The sequence below is a fragment of the Oreochromis aureus genome, linkage group 9 (genome assembly GCF_013358895.1).
Source record: "Oreochromis aureus strain Israel breed Guangdong linkage group 9, ZZ_aureus, whole genome shotgun sequence".
Lineage (NCBI taxonomy): Eukaryota > Metazoa > Chordata > Actinopteri > Cichliformes > Cichlidae > Oreochromis > Oreochromis aureus.
In genome coordinates this window covers 23,128,139-23,152,559 of record NC_052950.1, presented here as the reverse complement: position 1 = coordinate 23,152,559, position 24,421 = coordinate 23,128,139, and the positions used below count along the sequence as shown (strand labels likewise).

General features: G+C 43.5%; 1 protein-coding gene and 1 long non-coding RNA gene across 2 annotated transcripts in view; one reads left to right on the top strand and one right to left on the bottom strand.

Moving 5' to 3' along the window:
• Positions 1 to 24,421, bottom strand: part of gli3 (GLI family zinc finger 3) — a 96,748-nt gene that overhangs the window by 11,418 nt on the left and 60,909 nt on the right. The window contains exons 5-10 of the mRNA XM_039617629.1: positions 15,447 to 15,652; positions 12,432 to 12,593; positions 8,230 to 8,431; positions 6,365 to 6,584; positions 4,089 to 4,202; positions 3,025 to 3,165 (exon numbers count right to left, since the gene is read on the bottom strand). Of these exons, the coding sequence (XP_039473563.1) occupies positions 3,025 to 3,165; positions 4,089 to 4,202; positions 6,365 to 6,584; positions 8,230 to 8,431; positions 12,432 to 12,593; positions 15,447 to 15,652 (1,045 nt within the window). The remainder of the gene's footprint in view (positions 1 to 3,024; positions 3,166 to 4,088; positions 4,203 to 6,364; positions 6,585 to 8,229; positions 8,432 to 12,431; positions 12,594 to 15,446; positions 15,653 to 24,421) is intronic.
• LOC120441969 lies at positions 20,648 to 21,491 on the top strand. Its single transcript, XR_005614425.1, has 2 exons — positions 20,648 to 21,005; positions 21,442 to 21,491. It is a non-coding gene; the product is annotated as an uncharacterized LOC120441969 (long non-coding RNA).

Here is a 24,421-nt window from a genome sequence, read left to right as displayed (position 1 = left end):
ACGTTTGAGAGTGTAAAAATATGCATCAAGAGCACGGCAGGAGTGCTTTTGAACAAGGTGGAGAGCAATGAGGGTGGTGCAAAGGCTTAATTCTAAAATTAGGCCAACCACAAAGAAAAAGGAAGGGGGGGGATTGGAATCAGTGAAGCCGCCAGTTTTAAAACTTAAAAGGCGTTTACGGTACGACGGCGACTCTTAACACAGCGGCCGGATGTCTTAATGACTGTCGCTTTAGAAAGTTTGTGTTGGTTCAAAGAGTTACAACCAAGGAGAAAAAGGCTTTTTTCCCTCTCATCATGTTTTTTTTCCCCAAAGCCATTTCAGAAGACAAGTACAGGGGGAAGGGACGCTCCATTGTTTAGTTATATGGAAATCCCCCCCCTCCACCCCCAAACCCCTCCCCAATGTGTGAGAAGAGCCACTGTGGTCCAAATACTGTACTTATCCTATTACTGAGGGGGGTGGGGGTGCGGAGAGATAAGAGCATTTTCCCGTCCGCTCTGCTGAATTAGAGGGCAGGGATTCTGTAGGCGAAGACTTTTATTGGCATCTCTCAGCATATCTGCATGTGCATAGAAAATGAGAAATAAAACGTAATATCAAAAAGTCAAACGCTGGAGAGGCGGATGGAAAAATGGAAAACTAATAAGGATTTTGTTAGCGTGTGTCGACACGGCGATCTGATAATAAGAGCGGCTTGGCGGGGTTAGGCGGGATAGTATATGTGGAGGAATGAGAGGACACGGCTTTGTTCGAGTGGCCACCTGGCGTGACTAAAGAAGGTGGGTGGATGTGGGCAAGGTTTTCTAATAATAAGCCATTCTCACTTCCTCTCCCACCATCTCCGCTCGCCCCCCGCCCCCTGAAACACGGGGCAAGAAGTTGTCAAGATCCTCAACCTTTGAGCTGAGCCCTTCAAACACGGGAGGCAGCCCATTCCGTGCTGAGGATATCAATTATAGATAGGGGTTACCACCGCGGCTGAGGATTGCAATGTCAAGACGGCAAGTAGACAGCTGTGGAGAGCTGAGGATCTTTCTATCAGATGTGTGCTGATGTGTGCGCACACGTGTGAGCGGATGTGCGCGCTTCACCGTCCCCTTCTATTGTTGTAATTTCATCGCTCGCTCGGAACTTCTGCTTCCTCAACTTAGCTGATGGCCGAGCTGTTCACGGGCCAAAGCTAATGGTGCCAGTGTGAGCAGCCACGGCGGGGGTGACACAGCCGTGATGTCATTAATATTTAGCTTTACAGCGAACCCTCGGGCACAAGACGATGAGAGCCATCCATCTCCCGGGCTGTGTGAGAGTTCAGATAAGAGACCGGAGGGCTGGGTGGGGGGGTTCGGCCAAGTCAGTGTAATACACAAAGCTCACTCTGGAAGGCTTAACCCTCCAAATCAGTTTGCACCGTTCAGCTGTGTGATGTGCTTTTCAGCTTCTGAGCCCATTACCACCGTCCACGGATCTCCAAAAGCATTATCCAGCGGCAGCAACAGTCGATGCCCGCAGCTCCGACCCTGCTGCAGCTGCTGCTGGTGTTCAAACACGCAGGCAGAAGTTGTTGGCTGATAGCAGGCGTTGTCCAGAATAGCACGGCTTCTGTAGATTGTGCTAGGATGTACTGAGCTTGAGAAAAGGGAAAGCAAAAACCTCTCACAGCATAGAAACCAATAAAAGCAGACTGGTGGTGGTAGCTCTGCTGCGTCTTACAGATGCAAACACCCTGTTGTGTCTCGCTGTTTGTTACCTGCAAGACAAGCTGCTCCTGTCAGAGAAGTGCAGAAACTTCTCTCCCAATAGTAAGCCATGAATGACACCTGAGTGCAATAGCAGCCATTTGCTTAACAGCAGCAAGAAAAAAAAGCGGTAAAAGTCACTGAAAGCAAATATTCTGAGCACAGTTTAGTGACATTATGTGTCATTTATGGAACTGCAAATGTTTGCGTATGGATTTCTGTACAGACAGCATACAAAGAGGGATTTTCACCCACTACAAACATACTCCCGTGTAGTTCTCCAAAATCCCAGCTGCATGCTGCTGGAGGAGGATGGCCTACACGTTGGTCGAATGCTGATCGGTTAAAATGAAAATCCAAAAATGAAGCATGACATGTACAGACAGTGGCGGCAATGGTCACTTTTCACAGTTTGTGTTATAACATCTTCTCTGCCACTGGCTGACGGACCAACAACAGTCTATGCAAGTCCAAGGCTGCAGGTGGATGGGCAGTTTCAAATGACAATGAAATTTTCTCCAGTGGAGCCACAACATTGACATATGAACACTTTTTTAGTTGATATGACAAAATACTAAACATTTTTGTGACTAAGTTGCTTAGTTGCGTGTCCAGGCGTTATGTACAATCCAAACAGCAACTTCCAGGCCTGCAGTTTCTTGAATGGCCACAAGAGGTGGGCTCCAAATGTGACTGAATGCCTATGCAACGCTATCCTGTGTTACCATGAAAAAGACGTCGCCTCAGCTACTTTAAGTTGTAAGATAAAACTTTTGAAGTATTTTTAAGGCAACTGTCTAACAAAAACTAATTTATGAGTTCTGTTTCCATCTGCTTATCCAATGCATTTTGCACACATGCCAGCTCTCTTTTAGGTTCTCTGTGGACAGAAGCCAGAAAGCTTCCAATAATAGAAATCTTGTCCTTTGTCCACATATTGTACATACTCATATTGATACATCTGCTTACAGGCATTACCTGTCAAATACTATGACAGTCTACAAAAGTCTGTGAGTGAAATTGTAGCATTTATTTCTGTTACTAAATATTAATTATCAGGTATCTTTGTGAGTGTGATGCATTCCAAAAACACAAACAGCTTTCCACGTTTGGTTAAAATGCTAAGCTGATTTTTTTCCTGTACTCATGACCCTGTTGTTGTGACTCAAACTGACAGTATGAGCACAGTGAGACGGCAACGAAAAATTGTTTTCATATTAAGTCATTTATAGTTATTTTGTTGAACACATCTTGTGATTTTTAGTGGGTTTTAAAAACTACTCACTTGCACTAGCTGCTCCTGCGTGTCAAACTCACGGCAGCAGTTTTCCCAGTGGCAGTTTGTCTCGTAAACTACCTCTGGCTCCTGTTTGCTCTCATCCTTGTCCCCTTCCTCCTTCACCAAAGTCATACCGTCGGGATTGTCCTGAGGAAAACAAGTTTTAGCACAACAATCAGTATCACCGGCACAACATGCTGAGATAAAAGTTAGAAAGCAAAAGTAACCGTTTCCTCTTCCTGACATCCGTCCATGTAAACCTGTCACAAAAGCCATTTTTCACATGAAAGGCACAGCCTTGAAGGTTATTGGTTAGTGGTGTAGCCGCAGTGCCCCCGTACAGCTGACCTCACCTGGCTGCCTGGGAGAAAAGAGTACAGGGCGGAAATGTAGCGCTGAAAGCCCCTCTCTGTTTTGGTGGTTTTTATACGACAGGACTGAGGTGAGTATTTGAGGAATCTAACCCCCTCTTCCTTCTCTAGGCTGCTCTATTAGCCCAGACATATTTCACTGTCACAGCTAGATGCCGGAGTAGAGCAGGGAGTTGGAGAGGGCTTTACAGGAGAGCCCGGGCTTCCACTGCACACCTCAGGCTCTTTCTTCTGCTGCTGCTGCCTGAGAATCGACCCCCGTAAGATTTTTGCTCCAGATGCAGACACTTACTCTTATCACACTTCTCTTTCTTTACCCCAGCCATTTAAATTCTGATTAAACCAAAGCAAAAACAATTTCCTACCAGTGTCCCGAAGATCAATGAATAGTTTTGCTTCGGAAACTGAAACTGATTAGAGGGGGAAAAAAGGGAAAATCAGCCAGATGCAGGTAAATAAACACTAAACTGTGGCTGGTAGGCTTGCCTATTGCTGTAGCCATGTTGGCAGGTGACCAGCAGTTATATGGGCTTGTTATTCTGGGGGGTCTAAAAATAAAATCAAGCTGGTGGATTTTGCAGTAATTTGCTTCCTTTTTTCCCCATAATGTGTGGAGTTCTCATATAAGTGAAAAATACCTATCGAGTCAGTAAATGAAAGCTAATTTTGATGTTTGCAGTTACTGCAGGCGACTCCCACCTGTATGCTCACCGCGCCCGGGCTCGGCAATTCTTCCTCTGGTTTCATTTTGGAACGTTTGTGGTGCATCGGGTCTCCTGTGCTGCTCACAGCGGATTCACTCGTTGGTTTGGCCTGTGAAGAAATATTTGAGTATTTACATGATTACATTATTAGATTGTATTTCTTTGAGCCTAAAGTGTCACTGTCTCGACTGTACAAAAATCTTAAGAGACCACTCTTTTCTGTGTATTTTGTTTCCAAGCAGCCAGACTTTTTTAAACTGGTCACGAGCAGTAGGTCTCCAGACTTTCTGAAGGTCTCTCAAAGTCTTTCTTTGGACATTGGCTGCTTTTTCACTGACTTTCAGTCCAGTCCTTGTGCCTGACCATTTTCAGTGGGTTTTTTTTCTTTGTTTAGCCACTAGGTGCCAAACTAAAAGAATGAGCCAGTGTTGTGTCTACACGTTACAGACAACTTAGCAAAGACACATGAAGCCTCATGAGAAATGAGGAATCGTGGCTTTCAAGAAGTCAGTCTTGAAGTCTTGAGGAAGTAAAACAGGGGAAAAAGGCTTAGGTTTGTCATATTACACAAGAACTGGACTGAAAATCAGTAGAATCAGGTTTTATGGAGTGATGAATCCAAATTTATTTTTTGTTCAAATCATTGTCAGTATGTATGGAAGAGATCCAACAGATGGCTCAGTATCTACAGCCATCTGTAAAACACAGTGGCAGCTCTGTCATGGTCTGGGCTGTATTTCAATCAGTGGTGTTGGGGAACAGGAATTATGCCTGTCAATATGACAATAATCCCAAACACACTGCGAGTGCAGTAACGCATACCTGAATAGAAAAACAGCTGGTGAAACACTATCAGTCATGGATTGGCCTCCCCAGCACCCGAACCTCAACATTACTGTGAAATTATCTCGTCAGAGAACAGAACAAAAGGCATCCACCATCCAAAGAAGAGCCTTGAATTACTTCCCAGAAGCCTGAAGAATTATTCCTGAAGACTACTTAAAGAAATGACAATAAAACTTGCTAAAGTGAGCTCAGGCTGTGTTGAAGGATAAAAGTGGCTACACCAAATATTAACTTTAAAAGCTCATTAGAATTGTAGAAATCGTTTTCTTGACTGAAACACTCTATTTCCATGTGTGTTTGCGTATATTTACTTAAATAACTGCACCTATTTACCATTTTCTTAGCAAAACAAAGAAAATGAGGGGGGCTGGCTTAAGACTTTTGCACAGTACTGTATATTTTTATATTTCCTCATATATATATTTTTGTTTTATTCTTTATGGTATTATTAAAAATGTATGTGATGCTTATAAGTCAATCAGTCATTTACTTAATCAGCCTGAAAAAAAAAACAACCGTGGTTGAATCTTAATGATTCCTGCAAGTCCCAAGTCCCAGACAAGAGCTTTAACCAAGCTAATGAAAAGCAATGCAATTCAGTGTATCACATTAGCTACCCTAATCATTGCAATTAAAAAAACACACATGAACCAATTCAACCAATGAATGACCTGACTTTGGCCCTGGCTTCAATATGCCCAAGAGGGAATTCTTGTTACATATCAAGCTAGAAGAAATAAAAGAATTAACAAAGAGTTTTTAAACTTCTGGGAAAAAACAGACAAGTTTTTCTTTGACTTTCTATTCCTGAAAATGTTTTTTTCCCATAATTTGGAGTGTTTTACAGGACTCTCTGTTCGCTCAGTCTCTTCAGAATTTGTCCAATATTTGATATTCAGCTGTGGCCTCAAAGCAATATTCTGTTGACTCTAGCAAAAGGGAAAAGGCAATTTTGGTGTGCCCGATTTGAATGAGGCCTCATTTGTGATAACATAAAATTCAAGGCACAGGAAACAGCAGGGAGGATGGGTAATAAACACTGAATATTCACTTCAAATGCAGGCCCGCACATACAGTAAGGGCTGAGGAATGAGAGGAAAAAGTCCCTTTGGATCCATCCATCCATGTCAATATTCCCTCTCTATATTCTTGTTCTCTCTCTAGTGATTAATGGAGTCAGCAGTGGGATTCTATGCTAACAAGCCCCTTGTTGTTTGCTGCAGGCAGGTTCTGGGCCACGCTCGGCAGTCTAAAAACAAGAGACAACACAAGTAGGAAGAAACTCCCAGGAGAGGCACACATGGAGGGGGGGGTCGTGCCTACACCACGTTAGCTCGTTGCATTTCCCTCAGATGTGGCTGGCACAGACGCTGCTATCTATTACCTGCAATGATGAATCGCAGAGGCACTAGCCATCGCTCTCACCTGCGAGGAGTCGTTGGAGATGACTGAGCGCTCGCTGGCACTGAGTCCAGATGGTGGGATGCCAGGCACGGGTCGCTGGGTGGCAAAGGCTGGTGTTGGGTGGATGAGAGGTGGACTGTGGCCAAAGGCAGAGCCAACAATGCCCGGTTGACGGCCCATCAGCTGTTGGTGCACATGCAAAGCCACCGGGGTCGGAGGGTAGGCGAAACTTAATGCTGGGCTGGAGAGAGCAGGGGGAAAAAAATCCTCACTAAACTACTTCACTAAAAACATCCGCTGTAAAGGAAATGAGGCACAAAAGGGGGAAAGATAGTGAGTAAATGGATTGTTCTGGATAGCGCCTCAATCCCTGAGGACAATCTGACAGGAGATGGTGCGGTAATGCTGGAACCACAGGACCGTCGACAAATCCCTGCCAATGAATGTTCAGCTTGTTAACACAGTGAATTATCATGTGGTCTGTGTAAGGCGGTATGTCATTCTTCCACCAGGCAAATGATACACACGATAAATAATCTGAGGTGTATCTTATAGCCATGTAAATTATTTTTTATCTACTGCAGCAGAGTTTGTTGTTTTTCCTCTGTAGCTTCTTAACCTGCAACCTGAGCTAACTTTTAGTAGATGATAAAAATCCCAGAAGCGACCCAAAACCTCTCCTGGGGTCTGTATAACCACTGACGGACCTCCAGATAAACACAGATCTGTGTGGCTCCGAGCACAGGCCTCCATTCATCCTGCGCTCTGACGCTTTGCTCTCGCTGCGACCCATATTTCTGCTGATCTTATTACGAGCCGAGTGGAAATCAATGAGCCGAGACACATTTGGGGGCCCATCCGCTTGTCATATCACTCATCAGTCTGTTGGCTTTGGCTATTTGGGCCCTGTCACTTGGACAGTGGCTGAGTGTGCAGCGTGATTGATCAGGCTCTTCTTACAGATTGCTGATCAATGTCTGTGGGTGGGGCGATGGATCTTTCCTTTTCCCTTCTTTACTCTGCTCTTTCGCTTCCCTTTGCTAGTCTCGGTTATGTGATGTATGTGACGTTTCCATGAGGTGCACCGGATGACTGACACGAGCCGCCGGGGAGGCAGGCTGACTGGCTGGCTGGGAGATCGTCACCCACGCGGGGCCTTGACATGGACGATACGTACACACTTATTTCCACACCACCGCACACTTCTGGTACACTTTTGTTGCACACACTGATCCTATTGAACTTTATGGAGAGTTTTACTATAAGCACCGATGGCATCGGAAACACCACGTACAGCATCATTCCCCCCTGGGGAGAGTCAGCTGTTCCATCCATTCATTCATTATTGACACATGTTAGTTCCAGAATGACCACCTTGAAAGAACCAAATGCACAAAGCACTTCTATAAAAGTGACTCACAACTGAGTGATTTACTTTTAAGTAATGGTCAAAATCTGAGAAGCAGAGGACAGCATATATACGCTTTAGTCCCTATTATGGGTCAATCCCACAATTCCTTTCATGGGAGTCAATCAATCTAGGCCAAGAGTATAGTAGCTCGTCTACCAGTTTGATCCCTCCTAACTGCATGTTGAAGTATCCTTGGGTAAGATACTGAACCCTGAGTCAGCCCAATGCATCTATCAGAGTTTGAATGTTGGGTTAAAATAGGGGGAAAAAGCACATGTGAAAGCACTTTGTGTGTTACAATTGAATAGAAAAGCACTATAAAATCCACTTGTCCTTAATTAGACTTCCCTTTCCTTTTACCATCCACATTTTCCACACAAATACACACAATAGAAAGATATCAGACCATTCAAAATTCTAATAACAAATAAAACGATGAACCAGGAGCTATAAGAACATTCAGGGCAGTTTTTACCTGATGGCCCCAGCAGAGAGGTGACCGTAGGAGCCGCTGGTAGACGAGCTGGAGCGGGAATTGTTGAGCATGGTGACGAGGGAGTTGGGCGAGTTGCGGATCATGGTCTGCAGGTCAAAGCTGTGCTCAGAGAGGGGCGAGATGGGCAGAGGGCGTTTCCTGCTGGGTCGCGACGGAAGCCTCGGGCTCGGGAAACGAGAGCCTGCGGGGGATGAGGAAAGAGGTGGAGATTGAGCGCCAAGTATCTGGGTTTAGAAAGACGGTACACCTAAAAATAAACCCATATCCGAGCATCAGGTAAACTCTGAAAATGTGTGAAATGAAACGAGCATTTGCTGGTTTTTACCCTTTTTTTTGCTTTTGACTTCATCCAAACTCTAACCTAATCTAACCCCAACAGATGACATTTTTGTCAATCATCAGACAAAAGGCTCATCTGAACGAGTATTCGGCTGTCACTTGATGCACTGCTTGCATTTCATCTATGAGAAAACATGCCTTTTATGTTGGAGAAATGCTCTGACTGTGTATGGTAATATTTAATCAAGTCCAATTTGACTCGTTATTCAAATGCAATCAGTGTTGACTGGAAATACGAAAAAGGGGGTTTGAAAAGGTAAAAGGCGGAAACGGCGCAACCATTCTCTGCGCACATACAATGAGCCACGGGTAGAGATTAAAACATGACTTTTGTTGTCTTTTCACATGGAGATGTCACAAACAAGACAGAGAAAAAACAGGGGGAGATGGAAGGAGGGGGAGAAAAAAAAAGCGCTGAGGGGATGTCGTGCTTTGTGCGTGAACTGACACAATGACTTTGTGACTCAAGATTTGGAAATAAAACATTTTGAATTATTTTATAAAGGCAAACAAAACCAGCTTAGGCAGCCCCGATAACCCCCCTCCATATTTACGTCCCCCACAATCCATCCATCTCCCAAACGTAAATGCTCCATCTCTCGTTTGACACATCCAGCGATTACAGAACGCTCCATTCACATGGTAATCACAGTGTGTGTGTGTGCGCGCGCGTGTGTGTGTGTGGATGCTGCTCCAGTGGCAGCAGTGGTGTTCTGGCAAACAGAGGCCACGTAAGGAGAGGAGCAACACTGCCTTAATAATGTCACTGTATGGAAAAGCCATCTTTTTTATGTGTTTCTGACGGGGGTCCTTCACATTGTGGAGGAACACTACATGGCACATCTGATTTTACACAACTTTTGCGACACTACACGCAAGCCGAAGAGCGGCGAGCAAGAGGGAAAGCGTCTGTTTGTGGTGAATTAGGTGAGGGGGTGGGTGGTGGTGTTTGGTGGTGGGGAATACAGCTGATGAGATGGGTCTGTGTCCCACCACTGCAAAATCTCATGGGAGCGGTATTTATTAATGCACAGCCCAAATGATAAATCAGCCAACCGGGGAAGACCGAGACAGAAACGTGCTGGCTCGTTGCGGGACTGTCCCTCTAATTTCCTCTTGATTTATGGACGGGATGGCTGGTTAGTTGCCCCGTCATTAATTCTCACGGCCAGAGAGGGTTCAGACGGGCAAGACTGACTGGCGGGGGAAATAAAACGTGGCTCCGAAACTGTGCTTGAACCGTCACGAACACACCTGAGGGCCACATGAGAGGGATTTTATGAATATAGACTTTTTAGCGTGATATAAACTTGATTTTAGAGATCCAAGGACGCCGATATAAACGAGTAATCTGGTCAAAATCTCTTTGTTTCTGAACAGATACAGCTATTTGCTAAAACTACATTTTTACTTTATCTTTTCTCCATCATTTCTCATAAATAAGCGGTATATTAATATTTAATACTCAGTTCACAGTAAACAGTAATGTAGCTGTAGGCAGCTAGAGTGTAAAGGACATTAAAAGGTTTATTAATTTTCAACGTGTCAGACATCATAACTTTTTCTACGACGTATTTTATATTTAAAAAGCTGTTTTCATTGTTATTCATCTGTTTACACACAAGTTTCCACTTAAAGGTGCCTATTGGAGAGTTATAGCAGTAATATAACAGTAAATATGTTTGTATGCTTACAGCTACCTTTTAATGTATTATTAATATTTATGAAATGTTTATACTGCTTATGAATTCCAAACAGGAAGTCTTAACGTGCTACCATATAATTAATAGCTACAATTAATCAGGTTACATAAAACAGCTCTGGTGTTAAAAATGCTAAAACGCTGCTAAAAGCAAGCCTGTTTATAAGAAAAACAGCCAGCTGTTAGTGGAGAATAGCAAGGAGATTAAAGTCAGCTAATAAAGACCACAAATAAAGACTTTATGGCAGTGTAGACTTTAGTTTTAGTAATCTATGAGAGCTATGGTGCTAATTAGGCAGTATGAGCATAGACAATAGCCCATTAGAGCACAAACAGGCAGGACAGGCCCATTGTTTCATTAGCAGAGCGCTCTCTGAAGGTAATTAAACTGATTTGAAATCGACTAAAATAGCTGCAGTGTCGTACTAGCCCAGATTATCAGCGAAAGCCTCTTGACAGACGCCGCTCTTTGTGTGTTTTTTTTTTCTCTGAAATCCAACCAAAGCTTTAAAGTGTTAATATTTCAGGCGCAGGAACACACATTGTTGAAACATGATGAGTTATTACCAGCAATGATCACAGGCGATTTTTTTTAAAAGTGAGGAGCACCGCATCTCTACTTAAATTTGGCCCTAATTGTTTTGTTTCAGTCTATTAATCTTAAAAAGTGACACAGAAGAAAGGATTTCTGCAGTGATGAATGGTGGGACATTCCAATTCCCACTTAATAGCAATTAATTTTCTGATACCCGCACAAGTTTGGCTAGTTTTAATTAGTTTGTTCTGAGGAATCGGGGGGAACTTCACCCCGGATTTCCATGAAAGCAGCGTCTGACTGACTAAATACATTCTCATCAAAGGGAGCGGGGTGAGGCTGTCCGACCTTTCTAAGATTCAGTGTGCATTTAATTTCCTATTTACACTTTAAAATAACTCATTAGCATAAGTCCTCTGCACACAGACCTGAGCCGAACACATTAAGACAATAGCTCATTTAAATCATGTCAGAGGAAAAAGTTGCAGATACCTCCTCGCCGTGGTTGATCTATATATAGTACAAGATAGGTGAGTTATGAAAGTGCACTTTTAAGGGTTGAATTCCCACTGGGGCCACTCATGCTTTAATGTGCAGGTATGCACTCGCCTTAAGGTGCAAGTGCAGTAGGGATGAATGTGGTAGGCGTCTATTCACTTACGTTGTAAATGTCCAGTTTTGGCGCCTGGTACAGTTGACATATAATTCCCAGTAAACTCAGAGCCACTGTAAATCACGGAGGTTAAACTCTTAATGTCAATAAGGAGTCTTTGAACTTTTACTTTTATCTGCTGGTTTAGTGTTTTAATTGCTAAGAATGGAAACCGCCTCAGCACCATTGGTAACACCTGCTTTAAAATCCTGGTGGTCAGGCAGAGAGATTTAGATAAAGAACAATTATTAAAAACATTATTAACCACCCTGATTATGTTCTGTCATCTGAGTTCAGTAAGCTGCTCTCACCAGTACCCCAGTGCAGAACAAATAGATCACTTACCTCTAGATTAACCTTTAGATTAACTTCTTTTTATCATTTTTAATTTCTTTGTCAATCTGTTTATTTTATGTATTTTTTCATGTATTTTACTATTTATTGCTATTTATCTCTTGACTTCATTCTTTGTTGATCTGTGCCTTTAAGTGCAACACTGTAGGTCACTAGAGTTTAGTGTGATTGTGTGAGTAGGTTGTGTGGACAAAGCTACCCCTTTTGGGCGGAGTCTGAATAATATTCAGTGGTGTAAAACCTTTCACTTTTTAACTATATTTAATCAGGGTTTTAACTTTGTGAACTGCAAAACCACATAAAATGTCTTTAATTGGATGAATAAAAGCCCAAAAAGAAAAAACTGTCTATATTATTAAATCTATTTAATATTTTTTATAAAGAAAGTTCATGAAAAGTTGATGAAATCTAGACGCAAAACAACAAAAAAAGGAGTTCAGACAAGTTTTGGACGTATGTAATGGGGAATGCATAAAGGAAGCCTACTAATGTGGTTTGCTTTGTGCAATGTGTGTGAGGCAGTGTTTCAGTGTAATCCTAGAATTATTAGATATTTATTTGTTGTTTTATATATGAGACACCTCTGAGTGCACACTTACTGTCGATCGCCTGCAGATACTCCATGTGCAGGGCGCTGGCACTGCTGGCCCCAGCGGCGGATGCCACTGACGGTAGGAGGTCAGACGTGTAAGGGCTGCGGTGGCCCGCCAGCAGAGCCATCTGGTGGTAATACTCAGCTGTGGTCAGACCTGTGTGAGGGGCTGGAGGAGAAGAAAACAAAGTAACCAAAACATAAACTGATCTGCACCCACGGAAGAAACACTTAAAAGAAAAAAAAAGGCTGGGTAGAGGCGGAAGAGGAAAAGAGAGAGATGCAAAAGGAAGGGGAAAAATTATTAGCGAGTTAGAAAAACATGACAGGCTGAGCACCTGCACTGCATTATAAAGTCTGCATTCATTTACATTAGATGATAATCAGCTCAGCAGAACAGTAATGAGCACATTAGCAACACCATCAAGTTTAGCAAAACAGCTGCACAGGGAGCATCACCTGAAGTGAGGAGCCTCACTGGGGATTACCGGATGCTTGCTCAGAGATTACAGTGAGTGTGCATTAGTGTTTGATTGATGCATTCGTGTTGTGAACACCAGAACCAATCGCCTTACAATACAATGCAGTTCTTAAACAGCCTTCGCTCTTCGTGCCGATCACTCGGAGAAAGGGCATGAGCGTGTACATGAATATATATATTTACTGTATGTGTGTGTGGTAAGAGTACGTGGGCTGGTGCATCCTTTGCCAAACACGGCGCTTGTGTGTTGTGTGCATGGGGGCTGCAGATGCAGATATGCAACCTGCTCCTCAACTCTGCACATTTAAACTCTGCAGGAAACAAAAGGCCTAAATCTGCCCAGATAGATCTGCGTGCATGTGGATACAGCCTCCACTTCACTTTCTCTCTCTTTCTTTACAATGTCTCTTTTTTCCAAGTCATTCCCTTAGTTATAGAGTACTGTAAGTCCTTGAACCATAGCCTAAAAATAAACATCTGGCGGTGGGCTTCCGTATGCAAATATTCTAAGAAAGAGAGAGGAAAAGACTAACACTGTGGTTTTGGATGCAAATATGGAATCGGTTCAGACCACTGAGTGCTGCAGATCTTTTTTTTCTCCCCCAATTGAAGAAATAAAGAGAAAATAAATAAAGAAACAGCGTATGAGGAGATTTCCTCTTAAGGCTGGCCTGTATGCCTGCAGAACGCATCCATGATTGGTTAAATGAATGGCAGAAAAAAATTCTAAATTAATTCGATCTGGCTTTTATGTCTTCAGTGGAAGGGGGGAGTTTCTTAATTGTCTCCAGTGTTCCGCCTTAGCTTTGCTTTTGCATTCAACCATAATATGTCCCATTCAGGAGCCGTGCGCAGAAAAGAGCTTTGCAGAATTTCTAAATCAGAAACGCTGGCATCCGAGTGCGATCCTCGGGGCAAAATGGGGGAGTGGGGGAAGGCTGTCAGTGTGGCACTCAATGTAGGGAAGGCAGAGACATGCCTCAGGACTCCGTGAGCCACCGGGTGCTCCTTCAGCACAACAATAGGAACAGGGGCGAGCCTAACTCTGAACTCGGTCTCATATAGAAAAGAGAGAATATTGAAGGCGGGAGGGGGGCACAAAAAAAAGAGATGTGAAAGCAAATGTGTGGCAGCAAGAGGGTGGCACTAAATCCCACCCACTTTAAATCTCCATTAGATTCTGTTAATTAATTCATCATTATTCAAATGTACTTTTTGCTGGGGAAAAAAAAATCTTTGCATATTGAAGGAGGCTCCCTGTAAGCGCGGTGATATACTAACAACACAAAAGCTGATGGGTTAATTAATCACCGGATTGATTAAAGGAGTAATTAGGTGCCTCATTCACAATTCACAGCATTATGGAGTGAAAAGGGGATCATGTGGTAGGTTGGAGAAACTATTTTGATTTAAAGCAATCCGAGACCGGCGCACATTATGTTGCGGTAATGGAAAATTGGAGGGTAGAGAGTCGGAGCTTCGGTAGATCGCTCTAGTGCATGAAAAGGAGCAAAGGGGGGTGTTGAGTGAGGTTTGCAGGCTGAAACTCTTGGTCGTCACTTAGTCACAGCTTTTAACAGACCTGGATGAGAAGAGGTCGAATGCACGGGTGCAGAGGAAATGTCCCAGCTATTTGCCATTTCAGAAATACACTTCAGTGCAAGGTTGGGGGCTAAAGTGGGTCTCTGCTGCTGCTGAAGTACCAAAAGGCTGATGGCTGAGGAGGTGAGGGCCATAAATGATTATTGGGATATTTGGAGATCTATGAGGCGAATGTAGAAATTTTTGGACAAATAAGCTTTTACATAAAAATAAAAGATATATTTTTTTTTACTTAAAATATGACCAAAATCATGATGAAAATAACTCAATATGTTTATTATTAATCTAAAGTTTTTTCTTTTTTCTCTAAGTTGCTAAGACTTATTTTATATATTTATAAAATAAGGTATCAAATAAATGAACTGCTACACTTCAGATCAATTGATTTCCCAATTAAAATCCATATTAAGATGTAAGATTGCTCTCAGTAGGATGCGATACGAATCACCCCGCTTAACACCGCCAAACTGTGAACTTGAGCCCGACCCTCCCTCCGTGTGCGCGGTGTAACTGTACGTGACCCTGCCGCTCACTGATGCATCCTCCAGAGGTCTCCGACATGACTCACAGATCAAAAGGATTAGCCTCCCTCCAATCTGAGCCCCCACCCACACGGATGGCGCTACACTCATAATACTCCCATCCACCCGCTCCCCTCACTCAGATAGCATCTCGCCAAACCCTGGGTCTTAATAGAGATGGATCTGGTTGCCTCTCACCTGACCTCTTTTGATCTCAAACAGGAATTAAACGGATACACACAACCGAGATTCCCCCTAATAGCAATCGAACCTCCGTAATCAATTCCAGCCGTTATTTTTAAGGGTCTTCTGAGGCCTTATCACCCTCTGCTGGGGCTGTGTGCAGCTGAGTGTGTGAGTGTGCATGCGTCATGCGTTATGTGTGTGCGTGTATCAGTGTATGTTTCATTTAACTCACCATCTGCAGGGCTGAGGCCGCGGGTGGCTGACAGAACGGAGATGGAGGGGCTGCTGTGGAGAGAGCGGATGTAGTCCATGTATGGGTTGATGTACGGGTGTGGAGGGTGGAAGGGCGACTCAGCCCCCACGGACGGGTTCCGCTGGGGCGAGATCCGGATGAGGGAGATGTCGGAGAAAGCTGGACTGCCTGCCAGAGCAGGAGGCCTGCAGAGAAGGAAATATTAAGATAACATGACACGTGATACAAACTCAATCACAGGTTTTCACTAAAGGCGTCACATAAAGGGGGGTGGTATCGTGCTTTTCTTTATTTTCTGGCATTTGAACTCTGTTAGAGGGGTTCCAGTGATACAATGAGGGATGAAGTAGTCGCTTAGTATGATGTAATAATGAGGAAATATCCTTAAACTGTTGATCTTAGCCACAAATCTCTGGCCATCTGCACAGAAACCTGCACCCACCAACCTGCTTTAAAAAACATCTGTTTATGAGGGGCAGCCAATCAGATTAAAAGATGACTTAAAATGAGAAGAACAGGGTTGAGATGAATATGGATTACTTGAAATTGTGAATCATGCAAAGCTACTCAAGAACAAAAGTATGGAGCTAGAAATTTCAACATAATTTTTTTTTTTTTTTTACAGGAAAAATTTTTGAATAATAAAAAAAATATGTGTAGAAAGGAATATTAAAAACACACTGTGGAACAAATGTTTATCATTTTTTAATATATATTTATATATATTTGAAAAGTCACAAATAAACTTGATATTACAAGATCAAAACTGAATGAAAAAATAAAAATAAACTAAAGGAGGCTTTCTGTTGAGAATTTCACTGAATTATTATTTTTAAAAATTACCAGTTTATTTTTATTATTTCTTATATTTTTTGGCTATCGTGGTACTTATTATTTATTTTACTCTTTTTGTGCACAACGCTTTGTGACCGTTTGTCTGTAAAAAGCATTTAATAATTAAACTTACTTACTTTTTGGGGGGTATTTTTAACCTAATCTGAAATGTTCAGCAGAAATTAGCCAGCTGTTGATGTGATGGATATATGGAGCTGATATTAACAGCATCTAGACTTTACAGTCAAAATGGAAAAAAAAAAAAAAAAGTAAAAAGCCTTCTTTTTATGTATCTATAAATAAAAGTAATATTTTTTTAAAAATACATTTATTTAAAAATTAAATTTAAAAATTAATTAAAACATTAAAAAAAATTTTAAATGATGATTTCTTTAAAGTGGCCCTAATATCCCTTCATTCTTTGACTTTATATGAACTTAGTTCAATATTGCTGTCACAGACTCCCTGTATCTGACACCATTTAGAGACCAGTTAGACCATTTAAATCAACATGTGTACAAGAATAAGATCTTTTGATTCCACTATGTTGTCATTTTTGAGTAAATTAAACATAAATAAGTCAGTTTCTCCACAGTTGAACCAGGGACGTCAGGCTTGTTTCAGCCTGAACATCCAGATGTTAATTCGATTGGCAGACTGGCAGTGGCGAGACCAAACAAATAGGCTGTGACACTATCTCTCTCCCTCCATCTGCAAAGCAGAGAGGAGAGTGCTGCATTCCAACTGCTCCCTACGCAGACATTTCCTCAGATCAAAGGCAGCTTTCACCACTGCGTCTTAATCAGAGGGAAACGTTAGACCGAGCTCACCGCTGGCCAGGGCCAGACAAGCAACGCTGCGCCGCAATGCTACATTGCTCAGATGGCTTCGAACTTGGCTTGGAGATGAAACCGTGTACAGAATTGCACATGACGGATACAATTTTGTACAAAATCCACTGGCAAGTCTCATACGAAATCTCATTCTTTAAATAGAAAATGTGAGCGCTATCGGGCTTCACTTTATCAGAAACCTTTACTATCAACTGCCTCTTTTTTCTGCGAGATGTGAAATAAAGTTGAGAACAATCAGGAAAACTTCTTAGCAGCCGAGTTTGAGGTGAACTAATTTGTGCCCACTTCTTATAATTGGTTAGGAGCGCCTGGAAACTTCATAATGATGGCCTTCACCACAAAGGCCTTCCCCTGAGGATGTGGAGAAAGCCACATATCAGGCAGACATTAACGGGCTAAAAGATTAGACTGAATTAGCCCCTCTGCTTCTCTGGGGCTCCCCGATGGACTGGTCTACTGTGACAAAAGACCCCAGGAGAAGGAAAGGATGAACGAAAAGAGGGAGAGGAAAAAGCCTGGCCCAACGTTTGTTTCGCAGTGACCTTGAGCAAGGCCAGAGGGAGTGGAACAGCCCAATTACGACCTCTGCCCCATCCCCTGATCCCCTCCTGGCCCCTTCGTCCCTCCACTTCACAGCCCCCCTAATGAAAGAGCTCAGGCCAGGGTCAATAATGAGCACTGAGGAGTGGAAACAACACACACACCCACTTAGGAGCAGACCCAGAAACACACACAGACACACGTGAACTTCTTCATCTTCAGAAGCCTTTCTGTAATTAGACCAAAAAGGGGCTATGGGGCAATTTTAAAGGCTTGTACTGCGGTCGACAGCATGACAACATGTCTCGCGACGCTGAAGCAGGTGGACGAGAAAAAAGACGCCGGCGCTCTCCAGAGGAAGAAGAGAAATCCTGAGCAAAACCTTTTCTGTTTGAAGTGCGCAAAGGTGGCGACTTTCAGGCTCATACCTGACATTGCAACACAAACGGTCGTGGAATTTTTCTCCACCTCCATATGATCGGTGTCTTTTAGCACGTCAGCCATCAGAAATCTCCCGATAAATTATTCATTTCCTCCTCGCCGAGAAGGCTATCGTGAGAGCAAACGGGCACTTCAAAACAGGTGTGCCTGTGAACGAAAGAGTGTGCTCACGATAAGCAAGTCATGTGCCCCCACGCCACCATTATATGCCTCATTTGCAGAGATCGCAACATAGCTGCAGGGTGATGTTCGCTTTCTTGTCACACGGCAGACCTTGAAGCTCGTACACGTACGCACCCGGGGGAAATATGTAGCACGGGGGAAACCGAAAAAACCTGCTCTGTCAGTCATTAAAGAAGAGAAACAGACATGCAAACACCATTTAACCATTACCTGCAAAAAAAAGCATTCGTTTAGCAGCAAAGTAAGCGCAACTAATATCTCTGGAAGCTTTTTTCACATTTTCTGTGTTGAAATAAAAACCCAGGAGGAAGAGCAGAGGAATTTCATGGCCTGTTTGAGGGAAGCCAGACATCCACTCTGGCTGCCATGACACTGATTAACCCTGTCATGTGTTGGCTGCGTCCCTGTACACCGACCCAAGCTAAATGCCTCTACTTTTACTTAGTTTTTTCCAGTTAATTAAAAATAAGATCAGAGCAATTGCCTGCAGGGCCGGAATACCGGTGGGAAAATCGTGACAAATGGAAGAGGGAGACTTCAGGAAAGGATGAGGTAGCGATGACTGTGAACAGTAGTCTCAGGGAGGAGAAGGAGGGAGTATGTGAAGATATGACCTATGAATTTGGGAGGGAAGGGTGGACAGGGAAGAGTTAGGGCAGAGGGGGGGGTTGGACAAGGAGGGAAGGGGAAAAAAAGACGTCTCAAGGGGTCCGCGGCCAGGTGTGAGGGGATTTAAGGAGGACAGCAGAGAGATTGATAGTTCGGAGGAGGTTCAGCGCGTCTTTAAAAGAAAATGCAAGCGAGTGGCCGATCCTCCGTGCTCAGCTGCTCTCTGTAGGGCCGTGATCATCTCAGCATCTGCCAGCATGCATTAATCAACATGACAAAAGGAAGCGGTCTGACAATGTGCAGCGTGTGTTTGCAGGAATGTTCGCCCTGTGTGTGTGCTGATGTGAGAGTAGGTGTGTGTGGAGAAGTACCATCTCAGATACACCTGATTTGAGATTTACATCAAAGCTGTCCTGCAGGGTTTTACATACTTCTTTTTAGAAGAGAAAAACTTCACTCTCCTACGTCCTTCACATGTTTATAAATTCCTATTAACCCTTAAAGAAGACGTCCTGCAAAACGGGCAAAGGAAAGCCTGAGCTCCTGACATATGGAAGCTATTTCCTTTCACGTGGCCTTTCTTAAACCAGCCAGCTCCTCTTTAAGGCATCCCATGTTTACACGGGGCGGTCTGTGGATTTTAAACTGTCGTCTTATTTCACCCAATGAATATACACTTGCCAAGTGTAAATATGCCCCCAAAAGATTTTGAGTTTTTGTGGAGTGGGAGTGTAGAGACCTTGAATCTTTGTTTGGAACAAGATTATATCAACACTAATAATTTTTTTTTTTTTGGAGTGGGGAGAAAGCTACAGAAACATGCACTTGCGGTGAAGGCTGATGACTTCACTTAGGCACACAAGGTATCATTGTGGTGCAGCAGCCTGACCTGGTGGTATTGACATAGCGGTGTGCTAAAATAGGAACCGGGCTCTGCAAAATACTTTTAGCTCAAGCATGAAATCGTTGCGCATGAAAGAAAAAAACATGAACATTTCTTCATGTGTTCTTTGGTGACCAGCACAGGAAATTGGCGAGTCCAAATCCAATAACCCAACAACTGTATTCATGGACCTTCAAATTTTCATCTGTGAGCTGCCAGTCTGCTCCCACAGAGAGTCGCGAAAGAAAAAAAAGGCACTGAAGCCAACAGTCGTGACCCTGCCGAATTGAGAGGAAGTCTTACTAAAACCAGTCTGTACACTGCAACGGTTCATGAGTGCTGGAAAATGTAGCTTTTCCATGACACAGGCCAACAATTATATTGATTCGATGTCACATTTACAGAGGAACTAATGAATATGAAATAGCATAGATGCATCCTGAGTAAAATGATCTCATGTTCACAGTTAACTACTGCCTGTAGCTGCAGCTATGAATAATATTATACTGTAGCTAGCTGTAGCTCAGGAGGTAGTGCAGGTCACCCACTAATTGGTAGGTTTGTGGTGCTGATCCAATCTGCATGCCAAAGTGTCCTTGGGCACGATACTGAATCCCAAGATGCTTCGAAGTGTGAAAGTGTATAGATAGAAAGCAATTAGCCATAGAAAAAGTGCTTGCATGTGCGGGGCAAAGTATCAAAGTGCTACATAAGAACCAGTCCATATAGCATTTAGCTATTATTACATATACATTACATATTATTACATAGTCAGGTGTCATCAACTTGATAATAAGGTTTTTTTCTCTCTCTTTACACTCGTAAATGGAAATTATAAGCAGCCAAGTGCGTGGAAGAAGCTCAAGCTAAAGCTAGTGATGGCTAATGCTCTAGACTTGTAGACAATCAGCATTAGGGGCGACAAAGAACTGCAGTTTCCCTATAAGATCACTTGATGGGCTGGCTTCGAAAGTCAGTACATTCCCACACACTCCCCTGCTAAAATGTCCATTTCTAGACTTGTTCTAAACATTTGAGCGCTGTAGCTAACTCTAGCCTTTTTAATGAGTATGCTAACTTTCTTGGGGATGCTATAATTAGCAGCTTCGCCTCACACAGTTAGAAGGTTCCCGGTTCATATCCCAGTCGACGCCTTTCTGTGAGGATTAGAGGTAGATAAAGTGCTGTATAAATGTGAGTATAATAAATTTCTTTTTTTAAAGATAGTATCTGCAGCACTTTAGTATGATAGTATGCACTATGCTAAAAGATAGCAGCTACCTTGGTCTGTGCTATTGTTAGACAATAGCTTAGCACTACACTGGCTCCAAAAACCCATGACTGTGATTACTTTAAGCACCTGATTGATGGTAAGATGGGAAAATATTGCAAAGTGCTTTAATATGTTATAAGGATGGAACTTTATTCACCATATATCAAAACCTGAGCATGTTTCCTATCCGTATGCACCCCTACTGTCAAGGAGTGCTGCTGCAGTCAGTCTGAACAAGGCCTAACCCATCACAAAGGTCTCTGTGATTCTATTATTTTCTCTGTTTGACACAAAAACATTGCAGTACTGTGAACTGACAGTTTTTTGTTCTCTCTTTTTTTTTCTAACAATATTTAGTAGCAGATGGATGATTTAGCAACAGAACACTGCACAGGACTTCATATTAGTGAAAAATAAAGAAGCAGTTTACACACACGTGGCCACAAGGGGCTGAGTGAGGTGGGAACTGAGAGTTTTAGAGGGAATTGGGATCTGTCAGGTGTCAGTACCTCTCCTGACCGAGGCTGACAGCATCACATGCCCACCTCCCCCCCTCAAACCTCACCTCAATCTCACCACCTCATAGAAGCCGGCACTCCTACCCCCACCCCTTCACCCCACCCACTCTCAACCCTCTAACCCACCCAGCCACAGCACAGCACTGCCACCGCTCTGAAAGCCTAAACCAGAGGAGGAAGAGAGAGGCTCCTGACAGCGGAAACACAAGCACTTTAAAGCTCCAAACCCTTTCACTGAGATCAAAGGGCCATAGGAACTGAGCCAGCTGAGACCCAAGGAGAGAGGAGAGGGAGCTGAGACAAGGGGAGAGAGAGGGAAGGCAGAAAGAGACTGAGAGACACAAACAGAGGAAAGAGAATTCAGGGGTTCCTTCATTAAGGCTTCATTAAGACCTGCAGCTAACACGCATTCCAGCGCAAACTGGACTCCCTCTTCCACCGCAATCCTTCATGGCCTTTGTGACAAACCATTTTTCTTGGGATGGCGAACAGAATAATAAAAAGAATTTTCTCCACACTGTGCCAATAAGAGTCGTGCAGTTTCTTTGTCTTGACTTTATTCTATTGGTGCCTTTTAAAGCAAATATCTGAGAAATAACAGACTTTATATGCAGTAAATTTTACTAACACCCCTTCAAAGAAATGTGTTCTCCACTTTTTTTGCTTTTGAAATGCTCATTATTATCTTAATTGCCCCATATTAAAGAGAAGGACCTCTACAGGTTGTATCCCACCTTTCACTCTATGGTAGCAGTGATAGACTCCTTCAACCCCAATGACCATGAACAGGATAAGCAGTCAAGAAGATTAATGGCTGGATATAACAGTCGTTATATGCAGTGTATGGATGCACCTTGTTAACTGAGCTCCAGACTGGTTGCCTAGTCAAATGTTGAAGTTTAGAAACTTCAAAAATCAAATGAGTGATTCATCAAATAAGGATGAAAAACTAATTCTTTGGCCTTTACTGTCAGCACCAACAGTTATGCCGTGCATCTAATCTGAATTTCCTCGTTGCAGTCCAGCAGCAGTGTCTGCTTTAAGCTTTTCTTCTGGGCAGTGCAGGCGGCAGAGCTGGCAGGGTATGGCGAGGTTGCCAGGCATTCGAGGGAAATATGTTCCCTGAACGCTGCGAGGGCTCTGCGTGACCCTCCGACATCAAAGGCCTGGGTGGGTCCGAGGGGTGGGAAGGATTTCTATTCATGGTCACATCTAGCAGGATTCCCTCTCTGCGGGATACCTCTGGGGGCGTGCCAGACATTCCCATACACTGCGTCGTCAGTTCACACATACTCAGTCGCTGTGCAGTTCAATTCCCAGCAGCCTCCTTCAATCCCACCCCCTCCAACTCCTACAAGTGTGCGTTACAGTCACATTCACACGCAAGCAGAAGATACACACTCGTTCTGCCAGAACAGCATATAGCTCATCTCTGTGGGCACGTATCACTCCACGCCGCTGGAGCGGTAAGACATGTTTATTAACAGGAGTCAGAGAGTGTGACAGGGTTGAGTCATAACACACGGGTCCAGGTGTCAGCGGCTCTGGTTGAATCTGCCACCTCTGTGAACTCCAGAGGAGTCATGAACCTTAAAAGTTGAGTCACACGTGAAAAATGCTTCTTGTTCGAGATCAAGGCGAAACGCTAAAAAAGAAAGGGATTGGGCTTTATCGAGAAAAAACAAAAATACAAGACAGATTCAAATCTTCTCACCACTCGTGCTGGTTTCAAAATGTGACTGAAAACAGTCGTCGTTTTTGAAAAGTTTATATTTGGCTTTGCCACGCAGCAGGGTTGGGTTTTTTTGTGTTTGTTTTGTGTTTTTTTTTTTTTGTTCGCAGGCAGTTTTAAAGCCTTTTTTTTCAACGCACTGCAATTAAACGTAATTTCAGCCATCGCGATAAGAACGTCTACCAAAACGAATCAACTAAGTATACAGCGAGAAAATGAAAACATGAAAGTGAAATTGCACAAAATGAGCCAGGCCTTTTTTCCTGTAATTTCAAGGGGGCTGGAATCAGGGAACAAACGTGAGCTCAGGGGAAAAAAACAAGAAAAAAAAGAGGATTTTCTTGTTTCTTTTTGGTCGTCTCCCATGCTTGATTTTGCTCTTTTACAAGTAGAACACCTTCATCTCTGTGCGCAACCAATTACGTACTTGATTGCTGTTTTTTTCCCCTACTTTTCTCTTTTTTTTCAAAGCAAGAGAGTGAGTACAGGTGGAATTAGCTCTCAGTCAGTGTTTTGAGTTCCTCTGGCATGCCTCGGGCAAGAGAGAAGACAGGAGGGGGACTCCTGGGTGTTAAAGTGTTAAACTTCTGAAAACATGGAGGAAACACATCTACCTTTCTTTTTCCTCTCAAGCCGTGTCTCGATGGCCCCGATGCCTTTACACAGAAACTCAGCTGATGCCTGCAGCTAAACAGGGTTCAGGGTTCCACACCCCATCGCTCTCGCTACCCGACGAGTCAGGTAATGAGCATGCGTGCCTGCGTGTACGGCCCACAGGTGAGGGGCGGTGTTGGAGAATGAGTGTGGCCCAGGGGCTGCGAGGAGCCTCGTGGATCCGTGAGACAGCTCCGCATGATCCCCCCGCAATTCGACACGTCACACTGGGCTGCCGAAATGAGCAGCCGCACGGATGGGCCTGAGCAAATCACAAACAATACACAGCGCTACAAGACAGCAGAGACACACTGCTGGAGATGGTTAATCCTTCAGACAGAGATCTGAGGTAGAACAACAGAAAAAAAAAGGTGGGGGTCAGGAGGATGAGGAAGGGAGGGAAAGCCGAGACACAGAGGAAGAAGAGGAAGAA